The 17,884-nt window shown below is 38.9% G+C and overlaps 1 protein-coding gene across 7 annotated transcripts in view; it reads right to left on the bottom strand.

Moving 5' to 3' along the window:
* Window positions 1-654: 654 nt before the first annotated feature.
* SLC4A4 (solute carrier family 4 member 4) overlaps window positions 655-17,884 on the bottom strand; it is a 290,540-nt gene continuing 273,310 nt past the window's right edge. For 2 of the 7 annotated variants that reach the window (XM_073637852.1, XM_073637807.1), the window contains 2 exons: window positions 11,073-11,152; window positions 655-6,483 (listed from right to left, as the gene is read on the bottom strand). In XM_073637852.1, coding sequence (XP_073493953.1) covers window positions 6,378-6,483; window positions 11,073-11,152 — 186 coding nt within the window. In that variant the 3' untranslated portion in view covers window positions 655-6,377. Of the gene's footprint in view, window positions 6,484-11,072; window positions 11,153-16,031; window positions 16,129-17,884 lie in introns of all 7 variants that reach the window. The other 5 variants (XM_073637824.1, XM_073637832.1, XM_073637837.1 and 2 more) reach the window with 5 other exon arrangements.

Here is a 17,884-nt window from a genome sequence, read left to right as displayed (position 1 = left end):
ATCCACTCAGAGGAAGATGCCTAGTACCCAATTTCAACTATAACCATCCATCCGATCAAGCCTCCTTGGCTAACAAGACTGGATTTTCATATAATAAAGAGGTAGACATTTTGGAAATGGAGACGTGCAGGAACAAAAAAAACATAACTGGATTCAGGAGAACAGCCTCATTTGGACCAGGTAAAAGAAACATATTTATGGTAAGTGATAAGTCCACTTTAAAGGGTTGGTCCAGTACCTTGACAACCCATTCCTAAATGCTATAGTTCACCGTGTAAAATAAATAAAGCCTTATACTCACCTTCAGCACCAAAGTCATTACAGTAATGATGGCGCCTGGTCTCCTGGCGCTCCTATGACATTCTTATGCCATGTCAGTGCTGCAGCCAATCAGTGCCTGGTGATGGGCCACTTTGCTCACCCTTTCGTTAGATGTCTGAGGGAAGTGTGAGCACCAGAGCCCAATAGGCCACAGTGCCAGGAGACCCAGCCCGGACAACACTGGAATGGTACCGGTGCTGGAAATGAGTATAAGGGTTTTTTAACTTTACATGGGGGACTACAACATTTAAAAAGGAGCTGTTCAAGTAATGAATAACCCCTCTAAATAATTTGAATACACAACAACGGAACAAAAAGGACCAATACACAGCATTGCATAAAGTTACTTTATTTTCAATATACATTTAATTTTGAAAAATATAAATGCTAAATTTCTTCATTCTCTTGATTCCATAAAAGTCACAATAGAAAGCTTCATAAAATTGTAAAATACTATATTGTCATCATAATTAATGCTCCTTGTTACTGGAAAAAAAAATCACTACAATCTCTGCTGCTTTCTTCATCTGCTCCGTGTTTGATCGAGTCTCATTTCATACAAAAGCCGACAAGTCTAACAAAAGACGCGCAGGCAACATACAAGAGAGTAGGAAAATGCAGCTCAGTCCTTTTATACTTCCCCGCTCTTCCTCTCCCAAAATAATACAATTGCTACAAACATTAGCCATATTTACGGCTATAAATTAAGAGTTGTGTTAACACTAGATCAGAAGTGAACGTATGGGACAAGTTTAAGTACTGTATCTAATAGATCCTTTAGGAAAGTATAAAAAAGCTTCTCAAAAAAATCAACCATAAAGTGAATGTTTCTTTTGCAGCATTCTTTAGATAAGTCAGCATCTGGCCTCCTTAAGTGCGCCTAGAAAGTGTTCTTTAAGGACGTAAATCAGTTAAAATGAATTTGGCTTCAAGTCAAGAAAAGCAGGTTCTCTGAAAAGAACTTCAGTCACAGTGGTGGCAACCATTTGTGAAGGCTCACCTAATATTTGACAAGCTCACTTGGTATTTGTAACTTGACAGAAGAAGATACCCCAAGAACTAGAACCAAAAATAGTGATTTTTTTTATATCTTATCAAAATAATGTAACACTAGTGAAAAAAAATCAGACAAAATTGCTGATCAGGATGACATCCATAACACTTATTTGTTCAGAGGGTTCACTTTAAAAGGGAATCTATCAGCAGGTTATTGCTATGTAATCTGAAAGCTGCATGAAGTAGGGGCAGAGAGCCTGATTCCAGCCATATATCACCTGCTTGCTTGGTGCAGTTTTGATAGAATCCCTGTTTTCTATGCAGTAGATGCAGCAATGGTCAGAATGCTGAGCTCTGCATAACCCCACCCAAACCCCTGATTGGCAGCTTCCTATGTACTCTGTACATTGTCAGCAAGCAACCAATCACTGGTGGGGGTAAGGTTCCACAGACTATTTGGACTGCCTAGCACGTGACACCTAGTCCTGCAGTGATAATCTCCTGCTGATAAAACTCTGATTGTATTGAAACTATAGCAAGTTACTGAGCAAGTGACACATCCTTGTAATCAGGCTATTTGCCCCTACATTATACTGCTGATTAAATAGCAAAAGCTGCTGGCAGATTCTCTTAAAGATTTGCACTTAGTAGGTCACTAAAGAATGAATTGTACATTTTTAGGCAATTTTAGAGATGAAGGCAGCATAAAAATAATCGCTTTCCAGTGTTTATAAAAATAGACTATATAGACATTAAGAATGGTCAAGAAGTTAGAAAAGACCACCAAAAGTGTTATCTAAGGGCCACTTTACTTCACCTTGAAGTGTGACTGACTTTTTCATGACTTTGTTTCTATGGTCAAATATCATTCAATTTAGACTACAACAATACTACTTGGCAATTTAGAGTTTGTCATAGGGAGCAATTATGGATCCAAATCACCATATACATCAATAAATTCACATCATAACGTCTTTTCAAGTCACTGAAAATGTGGGAATTCACTGGGTGGTGATTATATTCCCCATGACGGGTCTGTCACATCTTTAATGTATCGTAAAGAGGCTTTTACAGAACTCTTTTAGTAAGTCATCCTTCAAAACCAATATAGGAAAGATATACAGTACTGAAAAGCTTTGTCCCATAGCTAGAAATGTTAACACCAAACAGCTCACATTGCTTTTCAGTTTTAAAATAAGACATACAATAAAAATCAGCAGTTAATGCAATTCAAGTACAATTAAATTCTTATCAATTGGAAGACTTAGTAATAAAATAATAGCAAATCTGTCAGTGTGCCTATGTTATGTGTGTGATCTAGAAAAAGAGACATGAGCCAGAACTGATTTTTTTTTTACTTTGGCAATAAAAACATTCATAGACTTTAGTTACTGGTAGTGCTTGAGTATCTACATATCGTATCTCATCTGGCAAACAGCAGCCAAGGAATAACCCTATATGGTAAATATATAACTTACCACTTTAAAGGGCCTCCTACTATGGATGACAAGGTAATTGTGAGAGGTCTCATTGCTACGAAGCCAGATAATCGACTGTTATTGCTAAGGAAACCAGTCGCCTACTAATTTTTTGTAATTGGAACTCATTGAAGGTAGACAACCTCTATGACCGCACTTACGGAATGGTAAACGAATTGTGTTCTATCTTTTAAATATGTGATTCTAAGAAATAATTACCATTAAATGATAGCCTGGGTACTGATGTGAAAATTAAAATGTAACTCCATTTGGAGCCACTTTAATGATTATAGTAAGGAACATAAGCAGAGACCATCCCATAATTCCCTGCGACATACAGGTTTATCATCAGATTATTAGACCTTATAAAGGAAGAAATGCTAATAATAGTATTTTATCAGTTAAAATATAATCATTAAAGGTCTCCAAAGTGGAGGATTATTTACACAATAAAAGGGTTGCAATATATGGACTTTTTCATAGTTAAAATACTTGGTGTCCTCTTTTTAAAAGTTCTTGTATAGGATTAACTTTTATTTTCCCATAATGTTGCAAATGTAAAGAATAACAAACACAGCTATGCTCAATGCTCACCTTTCCGAGGTCTAGCGCTGCCTCTCTGCTGCGGCCCACAGTCTTTGTTGACAGGCTGTAGTGGTGACGTCATGACCATAGCACACACTGTAATTACTGGGCTGAGAAATTTGTTTTGTCCATATTGGTATCACTGCTGAGCTCAGTGATTGGCTGCAGCAGTCACATGCACAATAGCCATGACATCACTGCTGTAGTCTGTCAAGAAAGAGCAGGGCAAGAAAGACCGGGGCAGTAGTGCAGAGTAGCGCAGAACCTGGGGAGGGTGAGCATGTTTGTTACTTGATATCTCGGTGATATATTTCTGGTGAGGTTCCTTTGATTCCCTGTCCGCTCTTCATTGATGCAAAATGGCTACTAGCCTTTTATACTAATACATAGACATGGTGTTTTCCTATTCTGAGACACTCCCCTCCTGCTTTTGTTTATATCACCCATAAATAGGGAAAAGTATCTCAGACTACAAAAGAAAAGTGTGCATAGGATAGCATGACGCTCTCCCCCCAGTCTTGAGTGGATCAGTCTAGAGCAGGGGGTGTGTCTCGGACTACCAAAGCAAATTGTGCATGGGATTGTATGACACCATCCTCCATATTCTTGAATGGATAAGTCTAGAGCAAGGGTGTGTCTCAGACTACCAAAGCAAAGTGTGCGTAGGATAGTATGACACCATCCTCCATATTCTTGAATGGTTAAGTCTAAAGCAAGGGGTGTGCCTCAGACTACCAGAGCAAATTGTGCATTGGATAGTATGACACCATCCTTCATATTCTTGAATTGATAAGTCTAGAGCAGGGGGTGTGTATCGGAGTACCAAAGCAAATTGTGCATAGGATGGTATTACACCATCCTCCATATTCTTGAATGGATCAGTCTAGATCAGGGGTTGTGTCTCTGACTGTCAAAGCAAATTGTGCATACGATAGCATCACACCTTCCCCTATTCTTGCATGGATCAGTCTAGAGCAGGGGGTGTGTCTCGGACTACCAAACCAAAGTGCGCATACAGTAGTCTGAGAAACTGGCTGTCATTTTACAGAAATAAACAATAGACTGGGAATCTGTGGAGCCACGCCAATAGGAAGATAAAGGAGAACACCAGGTATATTGCCTATGCATTATGCATTTATTGAAAACTATTTACTGTGAGCAGGAGGCAGCTTAAAATTGGAAGTGGAATGTCAATGGCAGTATCTATCTGTATCATCTGTTTCATGATCTCTTCCTACTGTTAAAGAAAAGATAACTTGATAGGCACATGGCACATTGTTTAATTCTTTTTTGTGCCCGTTGCATAAGAAAACAATGTCATTTTCTATTTCACACACATAGATTTGATAAACTTTAACCAATTACAAAAATTATGTTAAAGTGAAACTCCAACAATATTGAGGGAAACAGAAAATTGTCAGCAGCAACTTTGTAGAAAACCTATATTGACTTTTTTGCTGCAGTTTTATAATTATTTACTTGATTTTTTTTTATGTCCTATGTACAAAAAAATTGTTGCTACTAGGAAACCATCAAAAAGTAGGTAGCTTAGTAGATGTGGGAATAAAATGATATACAAGTCACAACTTTATGGTAATGCTTTATGACTATTTACGGTACGTTTATCGCCTTTTTAGGTTACTTCTATGAGTCTATGAGTAAATGTTATGATTAGTAACTCAAGGTTACCTAACCCCATGGTAATTTAAAAATCCACATATCATTGTCATAAAAGTTTGCAATGGAAAATCCTCTTTAAGGGGAGGTTCTGCCATCCTTGTTTAATATGTGAATACATGACAACATGCTATATAGAGAAACAAGAGAAAGATCACAAATCCTTCATACGCAGCTAACAAACATGTTGATGGTTTCCAGGCAGAAACAATGTATTTTTTTTTACACAATGACCAAAAATAAGTCAAAGCGGCAAAAATAAGTAATAAGGGTATGCGACAAAGAGGTAAAACTTTTCACAGGCTGACCATCTAGGCATAATAATGCATTGTGGAGCTTCACTTTAAGAGTCAATGCCATAATTAATTGTTTCTTCTTTAAAACAATCAGCATCTCGAGTTGCCTATTGATCCCTGTTTTACCAGTCACTAGGATTAATTATTGCCTATATACTTATAAATACTCTTCACACCGCTTAAAATAATGGATTATAAGTTAACCCTTACCTCCCTCATTAAAAAAAAATAAATTGTTTTCTACCTCTGAAATGACTTCATTGATCAGTTTAAAACAAGTACAAAATGCTAAAATTTCATCGAGCCCTAAAGAATGAATATTGTTATCATATAAATCACATTGTATACAAGACATTCATACAGAAAAGCCAGTTTCTACAAATGAGAGGTAGACCTACGACTTATCACTATAGGTTTCCTGCTGCAGGAAAAAAAATCATTTTTTTTCTTTACAGTCATTAAAAAAGTTAAAAAAAAAATTAACAATATATAAGTTGAAGGTTAGGCCCCATAGAATATTAAATACTCTTTAGAGTTTTCCTAGTGTAAGATGCATAACAATGGGGCATATTACCTTATGGCAATTGGTTCTTTATAATCAATACATCATCAGTCAAGTACCAATATAGAATTACTTTGTTAATACTATGGTTCTAGATTTTTAAGAAGCACATTAGCAGATCTATCAGACGGAGTGTATGTATCTAGTATTCTATATTATATTGCATAGTTGCTTTTTATCAAGATAGAAAATCCCGCGTGAAAAAGAGACAGTTCATCACGCATTTCTTTTCCATCTAGTCCTGGAATATACAGTCAAAAAGGCAAAAAAAAATGACATATTATATATGATATGACTGGTTGGTATACTAGCCTGGATGTATATGTCACAGTGGAAGCACTTTATCCAGCAAAAGCCATTTACAGAATGCTATCCTGTCAAGCATTAAAAGTCAATGGAGCGAAGGAGATTTAATTTTTGGCTAGCAAAAGTCCAAAAAGATAAAGGAAGTGGTTTATTGTTTCACAATGTTGTCTCAATTCCCCGGCTCCTCCAGAAATAAGTGTCTTCATCTGGCTCCAGCTCTATTCTAATTTGAGGCACAAGTCGTATGGGAGTTCTTGGTGGGCTAGAAAGCAAATAAAAAAAAAGAATTGTTACATTTCTCTTCTGAATTGTTATATATAGTATGTATTTCATTTTTCAATCATATGCATATCTTCTTATAAGATCTCTACCTCCGAGGAACATTTTCAATTACTTTTCTATAACTTACATGATGATTGCGCTGCACATTTCAACATTTTTTCCATTAAGATGGTGACTAATAGCTTTATTCTCTACATGCTGACAGCTTACTCACTTATCCGACCTGACATATTGTATCTCCCTGACCAATATTTAATATTACTGGTTAAAGTGGATATGAGCTTAAAGCACCACTCCAGCGGGGTTTTTTATTGCACATCTGGAGTGGTGCTTTAAATTTAATTCCCCTGCCCCCTGTCATATACTCACCTTCCGCCACCCTCATCGGTTTCCCCCGCCGCTCCAGTCTGTCTCCTGTGAAAAGTGACCTGCCGGTGCGCTCTAGTATTTGCTGGAGCTGTGCGGAGGTCACTTTTCAATACAAGTCTATGAGAGCCTCGTTCTGGCCTCATAGACTTGTATTGAGAGCTTGTGAGCGGAGCTACTCACTTTTGGCTGTCAGAAGCTGCGCTCACAAAATGAAGTTGCGGGACCGGAGCGGTGCTGAAAACCGGGGAAGACGCCAGAGGGTGAGTATATCACCTGGGGCTTACTCTTAAAGCACCACTCCAGCGCTGAAAAAAAAAACCCGCTGGAGTGGTGCTTTAATCAGTTCAAAACTAGTGTTGAGCGAATTTGTTCGGCATTTCAAATTCTTGTTCGGGGTTCCGGCTTGTTCGCGACAAAAAAATCAGCTCCGCCCATGAACATCCCTGATTGGCCACGCTGTCATGCAGATAACATCTGCATGACAGCATGGCAAATCAGGGATGTTCGTGGGCGGTGCCCATTTTTTTGGGCACGAACAAGCCGGAACCCAGAACACAAAAACGAATTTGAAATGCTGAACAAATTCGCTCAACACTATTCAACACCAGTCCATTCAAATGATTAAGCACATTATTGGGCTTTTTTGTACATGGTGTTTAAAGAGCTGTAAAAAAAAATTATGTTCAGATATTCAATTAATTACTGCATTTTTTTTGTGATATATTAGCCTTCATTTTTTTTGCCTTTGTCATACTCTCTTTTTTATTTTTTTGCGAATATCGGGCGATATCGGGGGAAAATAAAGGAAACGTCTGTTTTTCAGGGTTTTTTTTTGTTAATTTTACTTTTTAGGATCACAAAGGACCACTGAAATACATTTAAAAATGTGTCCCCCTTTCAGTGACAATTATTTTTACTGTATATATCATATGTAGGGTTTTATCATGGGGCGGGGGCTAGTAAAAGCTATTTGGATTGACATTAGCTTTTTTATCATTTATTTTTCCCCTGCTTTTCATGTATTTATTATTTTTATTATTTATTTTGAATCACATATTGTGCCTCCCATAACATTAGAAAAGACCTTTGGGGGCAGGTCAATATTTAAATACTTTTTCACCTGATTTCCCCTGTAACTGGGGATGGTATATTAGCCTCAGTTATAGTGAAAATACAGCCTCCTAGTTGCATACTAGAACATCTAGCAGTTCCTGCTCCTTCTTTAGACCCAGCAATTACATAGGGCAATGCCGACAGCGCTTCCTACTACTGCATACACAACACTACAGTAACAAACCATCTCTGCCTTCTATATGGGGAGTCTGGCTGTATCTGACAGCCAGATCCCAGCTCCTGCAGTTGAGGGATTGGATGTAGCTGCTCTACTAGGCAGTGATGTATCAGAACATCACTACAGAGTAGAAAATGGACCACCCAGATATTTATCATCTATGGGCAGTCCGGAAGAAGTTCATATGCAAAGTGCTGTGGAATATGTTGGTGCTATAGAAATAAAAATTATTATTATATGCTACTGTATGTAAGGGCAGTATACTACACCTACAAGTCCCTATCTTAAGGACTCAAAATGGTACAATAATTTGAATATTTTAATTAGGCCTCATTCACATACAGTACATGTGCTATCATCATTTCCAGATAGAACAAGTGCCCATTATAATCTATGGGGAAATAGAAAAAAAATCCAGCATCAGGATCCTATATAAAACATGTCTTTATTACAAAACTATATTAAAAAAGTCACAGCTCTCAACATTGCAGTGAAAAATCAAACGTGTTTCAGACACTGTCTCATCGCATGCAATGGAAAGACCCTCTCTGAAACGCATTTGCTTTTCAGACAGTGGCCAGATGTAGACAATGTATGAAGTTAAAACAGCATGGTTCTAATGAGGACAGGAACCATGCAATACATGTATGAAAAAAATTGGGAATGATTGTACAATTTGTATAAACTGTCTAGTTTCCTCTATGCTACCTCCTCACTTTTTCCCCATACAATGTACCTATTACCATGTACACGTCCACTGCAAGACTACTATTCCCAGGACCACGAGGCTTCCAGGTCTCACACACACCAGTGCTGGTAATTGAAGTCCACTAGCGGCACACTCAGTAGCCGGCTGAAGGGTATTTAACACCACCATGGAGATTTAGTTAATCCTATTTACCTTCTAACATATTTCTGTGGATTATATGCGTTAATTCAACAATGTTTATTGGGACCACAGAAAGTAAAACTACATTATGTCTCTTCTACACAGCAGTCTGGCATCTTGATGGTAAACTTGTATTACTCCATTCATCTGAATGTATATTTGTCACGTAAAGCTAAATACTTTACTGCACTTTTCAGTTAATGAAAAACATATGCTGTGCAAAGGTATTTTGGACTGACCAACCAAAAAGACACTCTTGGCATTCCAGACCTGGACAATAGATACTTTTGGCACAGAGTATATGTGCTGTGATTGTAATATGAAGACATATTCTCCCTATTGTACACTACTTGTTCTATTTAAAAGGAGTGTCAGCAACAAATGACTGTTCAAACCAAGTGCAGGGACTTGGTGCACCCTTGAGGTGGCCAAGCATTTACCTACACCTTTCCACCTGCTTGTTTTCTCTCTATCTCCATCCCTATTCTTCTTTGATTGATAAATCTGGCTTCCTAGAGGCAGAAAAAGGTAGCAGTAGATGGAAAACAAGTAGCTGGGAAGGTGCACTTAAATATTTGGTGACGCCATGATGCACAGAGCGCCAGTATTTGGTTTGGATAGTCATTCTGTTTATTTTTTTACGGTTTGCAGACTATCAATTATTTTTCTTTCCTTTGGACTATGGATCTTTCAGTATGCTGTCGTAATACCATAAGCCCTACTTAAAGGGAGTCTGTCAGCAAAAAATGTTCAAAACAGGAGCACGATGCACCCTTGACATACAGTAGCTGAATAGTTCAGAGCACCCTTGACATGGCTGAGTAGTACAGTGCACCTTCCCACCTACTTGTTTTCCATCTATCTCTGCCTACTTCTTTTTTGATTGACAGTTCTGGATTTACAGGAGCCATAAGAGGGTGGTGTTAGATGGAAAAAGTATTGGTGGTAAGGTGCACTGAACTGCTCAGCCACACCAAGTGTGCTCCGAACACCAGTGCTTGGTTTGAATAGTAATTATATACTGATAGACATCCTTTAATTTCTTGGGTTAATGTGTGTGCACTGCATAGGCAGGCAAGCCAACGGCTCTGCAGATGTGGTATTACATAGACTCTCCATTCATTACTACACAGGCTATGAAGCGTAGTACTAGACCCTATGTAATGTCATCACTTCAAAATAATTGACCAAAAAGAGGATATTTATTCTTTAATTAATGAAGAAAGCCTTATAGAAGTGAACTATGTGGAGCATTTAGGTCTCTTGTAGCAGTAAGAGATATAATTCCAAGTAGTGGCTATGACATATTTTCTGGTAAAAGATAAAAAACCTCATTAGAGGTATGCTGCATGAGACTAATCTGCACTGACATCCATTCCAAATTGTGCAGATTTTGTTGCAAATTTCGTTGTGAAATCCACAGTGAAAATGCACAATAGAAATTGGACTTGACAATCTGCAGAACCAGTCAATTCACACTGTGGATTTCTATAAAATCTCATCTACAATGCTGATACTGTAATACACAGTAGATTTTCCATCAAGAAGATATAAATTCAAAACTCGCTGCATATACGCACTTGTGCACATACAACTATGTTGCTATATAACTAAGGGTATGTTAGACAGCTTACCTTATGAGAATGAAGAGATGGAGAAATTGTGGATCCCTCCCGCGCTGCCGATTATTGAAGACATCAATTCACAGGAAATTATTAAACTTGCGGTTTTTATTCAACGCGTTTCGAAGTTATTGTGTTGAATGAAAAACGCAAGTTTCATAATTTCCTGTGAATTGACGTCTTCAATAATCGGCAGGGCGGAAGGGGTCCACAATTTCTCCGTATCTGTATCCTCATTGGTTTTGACAACCCGTGGATCCGCGGCAGCTGAACATCAAAGACATAATACCATGGATCAGGTTAGCGCAATCTGATAAGAACATCTTATATTGTTTGTCGGATAGGGCCCTATTTGCGCTACTTTCTCCCTAGTGTTTTTTCTTGGATAGACAGCTTACCTTGGCATAGTTGATTGAATAAAAGCATGTCTTTCAGCAAGATGTGTGTCGTTCAAGGAATGTGAATGGCTTTTCTCCTGCTTTTAGTTAACAAAAGAAAAAATCAGATCAATGGTATGCGTGTAGCCAGGCTGTATTATAGCAAATACACATAATATTAGTGAAATACTGATAACTGCTACTCACAATGATAACACGAAATATTCGCTATATGACCATGGAAAGAATCATGTGTATGTCTGTAATGGACATCACATGGATGCAATGCGGATGGCATCGATGTGCTGTTTGTCCACATCACAGACTCATTCAGAGAAATGTATGAGTTTGGTACATGAATCGAGCCCAACTCAGACACGTCTCTTCTTTTTTTATTTTTTGAAGACCACCTTTTCGCAAAAATAAAGGACAAATAAAAACAGCCTAAAGCTATAATGTGTCTGTGTTTTGTGTTAAAAAAAAATGTATAGCACACGCAGGAGAAGAACTGACATGTGTATAGGGCCATATCTAAAGGGTCACTGATAGCATTCCATCAAATTAAAATCTATACCTTTCAGAGAATAATGTATGACTATTCCATTCCATATCCTAAAGTGTGGCCCACCATTTATAAGCTTGAGGGGGAACGTTTCTTTTTGTGGAGAGCATCAAGCCATTGCAAGGAGACTTATAGGCCATATAATGCTTCTTTGGGAAATAAAATATGTAATTAGCATCTTCAGAGAGAGAGAGGAACTCTAGTGCTACCAATTGGATGTAGCCATTCTAAAGTCAATATCAACCCTTTAAAGAGCCTTGCTACATGACTAATGATAGGAAGCCGAACCAGAAACTCCATTTGCAGAAATGTACTTATGGGTTTTTGCCCCTTATCAGTGCAAAGCCTGAGATTTGATTGGCTAGGAAATTCGGCTAGTTAGAGGCCTATCACCTAACCAAATTAGATCTCCTGTTCTGCACTGATGAGGGGCAACCCCCCAGAACACAAATCTACAAATGTAGTGTTTGATTTGGCTTTTTATACTAAGTCATGTGGCAAGGCTCTTTAACGGGTCGCTATTGACATTCAGTATTGCTACATTCAGTAGATGGCACTAGATTTCAAGTCCTCTTCCACTCTGAAGGGGAGCTTATAGAAGCATGATTGATATACACTGCTCAAAAAAATAAAGGGAACACTTAAACAACAGAATAGAACTCCAAGTAAATCAAACTTCTGTGAAATCAAACTGTCCAATTACGAAGCAACACTGATTGACAATCAATTTCACATGCTGTTGTGAAAATGGAAAAGACAATAGATGGAAATTATTGGCAATTATCACGACACACTCAATAAAGGAGTGGTTCTGAAGGTGGGGACCACAGACCACATCTCGGTACCAATGCTTTCTGGCTGATGTTTTGGTCTCTTTTGAATGTTGGTTGTGCTTTCACACTCGTGGCAGCATGAGACGGACTCTACAACTCACAGAAGTTGCTCAGGTAGTGCAGCTCATCCAGGATGGCACATCAATGCGAGCTGTGGCAAGAAGGTTTGCTGTGTCTGTCAGCGTAGTGTCCAGAGGCTGGAGGCGCTACCAGGAGACAGGCCAGTACACCAGGAGACGTGGAGGGGGCCGTAGGAGGGCAACAACCCAGCAGCAGAACAGCTACCTCCACCTTTGTGCAAGTAGGAACAGGAGGAGCACTGCCAGAGCCCTGCAAAATGACCTCCAGCAGGCCACAAATGTGCATGTGTCTGCACAAATGGTTAGAAACCGACTCCATGAGGGTGGTATGAGGGCCCTGCGTCCACAGATGGGCATTTTCCACTGAACACCAGGATTGGCAAAGTCGCCACTGGCGCCCTGTCTTCACAGACGAAAGCAGGTTCACACTGAGCACGTGACAGAGTCTGGAGACGCAGTGGAGAGCGATCTGCTGCCTGCAACATCCTTCAGCATGACCGGTTTGGCAGTGGGTCAGTAATGGTGTGGGGTGGCATTTCTTTGGAGGGCCGCACAGCCCTCCATGTGCTCGCCAGAGGTGGCCTGACAGACATTAGGTACCGAGATGAGATCCTCAGACTCCTTGTGAGACCATATGCTGGTGAAGATGGCCCTGGGTTAATCCTAATGCAGGACAATGCCAGACCTCATGTGGCTGGAGTGTGTCAGCAGTTCCTGCAAGGTAAAGGCATTGAACCTATGGACTGGCCCGCCCGTTCCCCAGACCTGAATCCGATTGAGCACATCTGGGACATCATGTCTCGCTCCATCCACCTACGTCACGTTGCACCACAGACTGTCCAGGAGTTGGCGGATGCTTTAGTCCAGGTCCGGGAGGAGATCCCACAGGAGACCATCCGCAACCTCATCAGGAGCATGCCCAGGCGTTGTAGGGAGGTCATACAGGCATGTGGAGGCCACACACAATACTAAGCCTCATTTTGACTTGTTTTAAGGACATTACATCAAAGTTGGATCAGCTTGTAGTGTGTTTTTCCACTTTAATTTTGGGGGTGACTCCAAATCCAGGCCTCCATTGGTTAATAAATTTGATTTCCATTGATGATTTTTGTGTGATTTTGTTGTCAGCACATTCAACTTGTACAGAACAAAGTATTCAATGAGAATATTTCATTCATTCAGATCTAGGATGTGTTATTTGAGATTTCCCTTCATTTTTTTGAGCAGTGTACATTACTCAGGGAGTGAATGTAATACAGTGACATCTCTTTGAGACAACCAACCAAAATAGCAATGAAAAGTGGTCTTCTAAAAGAATATAGCCAAAGCACATAAGATAATATGGAGCTGAAAACGTGGCACAAGAAATCTAATCTGGTTAAGGAATGGTCTTCTCAAAGAGGTGGTGTTTTGCCATTTATTGCCAGAAATCGTAAATGTTACCAAATGACAACATAATAGTAATTATATTTAACAGACAAAAGACTAATATACATGAACGGTATAATGGATAATCATGGAGTGAAATGATGAGGTTAATATCAAGCATAGTTATTGAGGACAAATCATGGTACCTGAAAGAAAAGATAAGGTGAAATAACAGTATATCCATCCTTTAGAAGATGTAGATTACTTCCATTTTGAAAGATATTGGTTTCCTATTATTTATTTTCTAAGAATAAACATCAGAAATTGCAAGAACTTTAAGATCTTTAGGTTCAATCAGCAAAAGGCTTAAATTGAACTTACACCTGACAACTCTTCAAGTACTAAAAAAGTAATTTCTTTGGTAAGCTACGATGCCTTAACATGAAAGTCTATAGTGTAAATGGTACATGCAGCCAAGTAATAGTAGCCAATTATTTTTCAGCCTACTGTGAAATTCTTTCAATGCATATAAGCTCATAGCTCAACTAATACTTTAATCCCATCACAGATCTCTGTGCAGAAGTTCTAATATCCTTATAATAAAGATGGAAACCAATAGCTTGTAGACAACTCCCGTCTACACCTTCAAGCGATAACAACATGCAGTAAATCACAAAGAAAGGAAAGCTAATGATTTGTGGACATAGCAGTATCAATATAATACATTTGTTGACACGTCTACATGGCGTGATCGTAGATGGAAGGAAACACAGAAGATGACAGATGAAACACAACGACAAATCATCTGTTGATGGTGAATTAGGATGTCCTGGAGATGACGAGGATCACTGATCAACCATAATGATGATCATTAATATGTTTTGTAAATTAGTTGGGAACCACAGGAAACACGCAGAGTTAGAGAACGCTGGAACGAAGGTCAGTAATACGCAAGCTTTTTTTGAGATCAGGATTAACATGTCACTTGCAATCAAGGATTAGAATTAATACTTTGGTTTAATATGAGCTGGAGAATTTAGTAAAGACTCTCACTAAGGTCAAATATCTGTGACAAGTCAAAGGGTTAAACAAAAATAGCATGAATAATATTGGCATTTATTACTGCCATGGCAATGACATATAAAGAAGCCTATGGCAAGGGAAGTGCATACACTCCACTCCCTATTTGTAAGGGGGACAAGGAGAATTGTGAAGGGGCTCTGTGAAAGGTTATGTATGGAATACGGATTAACCACTTGGTTATAACATGGATAAAACCACATGTGGGGGGAGTACTGCAGGAAGTGTAAAGAAAACGGGGGCAGTTTTTCTTGTAAATCACAGTGTGGATCCACATTACATTACGCAAATGATTACTATTAATAAGCATCCAGCCGTGCCCTCTGTATCCTCTTTCTTTTACTTTAGTAGCCTAGGATCTTAGGGGTAAGGTTTCTCCTTGTGTAGTGACATGCCAGGTCTGGCAGGCCAGTATGAGGAGCCTTAAACGCCTTGCATGCTCTTCTGGGAAATGAAATATGCAAATTGTCTCTTCAGAGAGGAAGAGAACTAGAACTCTAGTGCCATCTATTGGAAGTAGCAATCCTACAAGTCATTTTCGACCCTTTAATGAGCCTTGAAACATGACTTAGGATAAAAGCCAAATCAGAATACTTTTGGTGCCCATGTTTGACCTGGGAGACTACAAAAATTCTGGGATCATCAATGTGGGTTATCTTCCAAGAAGTTAGGAAAAAAAGCAAGACCAAATGGAGCAAGCAATAAAAATGCCAGCAGTTCTCTGTGCTAGATTCTGCCTAGGACTCAAATTTACCATAGTATACTGTTTTCTTCCACTGGAAAATCTGAAAAAAGTCAAGCTTTTATAGAATCCCACAAGGTTTACCGGTCTTATTAATCACAGCTTGAAGTTCTATAAACCCTAATGCGGTATTTGGTTAATAGGTTTTACAAAGGTTACTTCATGGAGAACACAGTCAGGGATGAAGTTAGAAGCTCAGGCAAGATCTTTAGTGGAAACGTGAAGACAAAAAGATAATTAGAAGATGAGAGACGGGGAAGTGATTTGTGAGAAGGACGGCTCACGGGTGACATGCAAGTGGTTAGATCTACTCACTCTCACCGGGTTTGCTATCAGAAAGGAATGGTTCCTGTTCCATGATGTCCATTGGGATTTTAATACTGGGGACTTTTTCTGAATAAGGGCTGTCAGACTGTGAAAGAAATGTGTAACAAATCTTAGAACAAACATTGTGACTTCTGTGTGTAGAGCACCGTCCTTCCGGTGGCATGATTGATGGACAGGCAACCTTACATGGAAGAAATAATACTATCGACATGTTAATTGCTTCCCATTTTTCAATTTCCCAATGGAAACAGAAATCCCCAAAACAGGAAATATAATTGCTTACTTTAATTTCAGCAAAACATTTCAGAAATCCCCAAAAATATTTTAAAACAATGGCAAAGAAACAATCAGTGACTGTAGAACCAAATATGTTTGTACGGTTTTTTGTACAGACTGTAGACAATTTTAGTTATCACTAGTACTAAAATGAAATGTAGTAAATAACTCAAAAAGAGCACACGAAAAAAAAACAAAGCATTAAAAGAGACTTTGCCACCTAATCTGAGAATAAAATAATGTAGAGACAGAGACCCTGATTCCAGCTATGCATCACTTACTGGGCTGCTTGCTGTAGTTTTGATAACATCACTGATTTATCAGCAGGAGATTATCACTAGAGTACTATTAAACTTACTGCCATGTAGCCCTCTAAATTCATGAGCTATGTATAACCCCGCCCCCACCACTGATTGGCAGCTTTCTGCCTATGCACAGTGTACACAGTAAGCTGTCAATCAGTGCTTTGGGTGGGGGTTACACAGACCTCAGCCTTCCGAGAACTGGGAGATCTGCTGCAAATAAAACTTTTTCAAAACTTCAGCAAGCAGTAAGTGATACATCGCTGGAATCAGAGTCTCTGGCCCCACATCATGCTGCTCTCAAATGATGTAGCAAAAAATCTGATGACAGATTCTCTTTAAAGCCCATCAGCCCATAACAATATTTGTTGGAGAACATGGCAAGTTGATCAGCCCTTGTTTTCTTCCTCTTACAAGGGGCTGCAATATCATCCGCAGCAAATGAGGACAAATAATTTTTGTGCAATTGTTTATCCCCAAGGGACTCTGTTGCAGGCAATAACCATTTTAGTGTCTGAATAAATTATGTGATCAAACGACAATTAAGCATTTACACATTGGTGGTCTCATTGACATTTTTACATGGGGCAATGGATGGGAGCAAATTTTCAATTATCTAATCATCATCTTGTGTAAACCAGCCTTCAGTATAGTTATTTGGCTACTGGAAGACAAGACAACATAGTCTTCTGTCTTCTGATCATCAGATTGACATAGATATTTGACATTTGTTAACAAAAAGGCCAACTATGATGAATCCAGCTAATCTAGCTGACTCTTCACCATAGCTCAGAACTTCCCATTAATATTGTGTGGTCCGGAGAATTTCTATCTTCTGTATATGGCCATTTAAGGAGTTCTTGCACATATACAAAGTTCTTTGTAGACACTTTGTCTCATTATCAGTCAGCATCAAACCATTATCAGCATTATCATTGCCATAAACCTCAAGATAAAGAGAATTCCTTTAGCACAAACCAAAGTCGCAGAAATTCAATAAAAAGAAAGAATACAATTTACAAGAGTGATATGTATTTTAGTGCATTGACCAGAACAGTAAGGTGAAAAACGAGCCGCCAGGTTGAAGGTGGATGACATGATGACTCCTAGAGGACTATGCTCTACCACCAGGTCATAAACCACAAGAAAATTCTTTAAGGTCAAGAAATCACAACAACATCCAACATAGAGCTACATAAAAGCAGCATATATCAGGCTTTCACATCTTGTCTTATCCACAGCTGTAGATTTTACTTGGCCTTC

Source organism: Phyllobates terribilis, unplaced genomic scaffold (assembly GCF_046119375.1).
Source record: "Phyllobates terribilis strain yellow unplaced genomic scaffold, ASM4611937v1 Scaffold_1__5_contigs__length_1240528914, whole genome shotgun sequence".
Lineage (NCBI taxonomy): Eukaryota > Metazoa > Chordata > Amphibia > Anura > Dendrobatidae > Phyllobates > Phyllobates terribilis.
The sequence above is the reverse complement of the archived record's forward strand: the minus strand, read 5'-3'. Positions and strand labels throughout refer to the sequence as shown.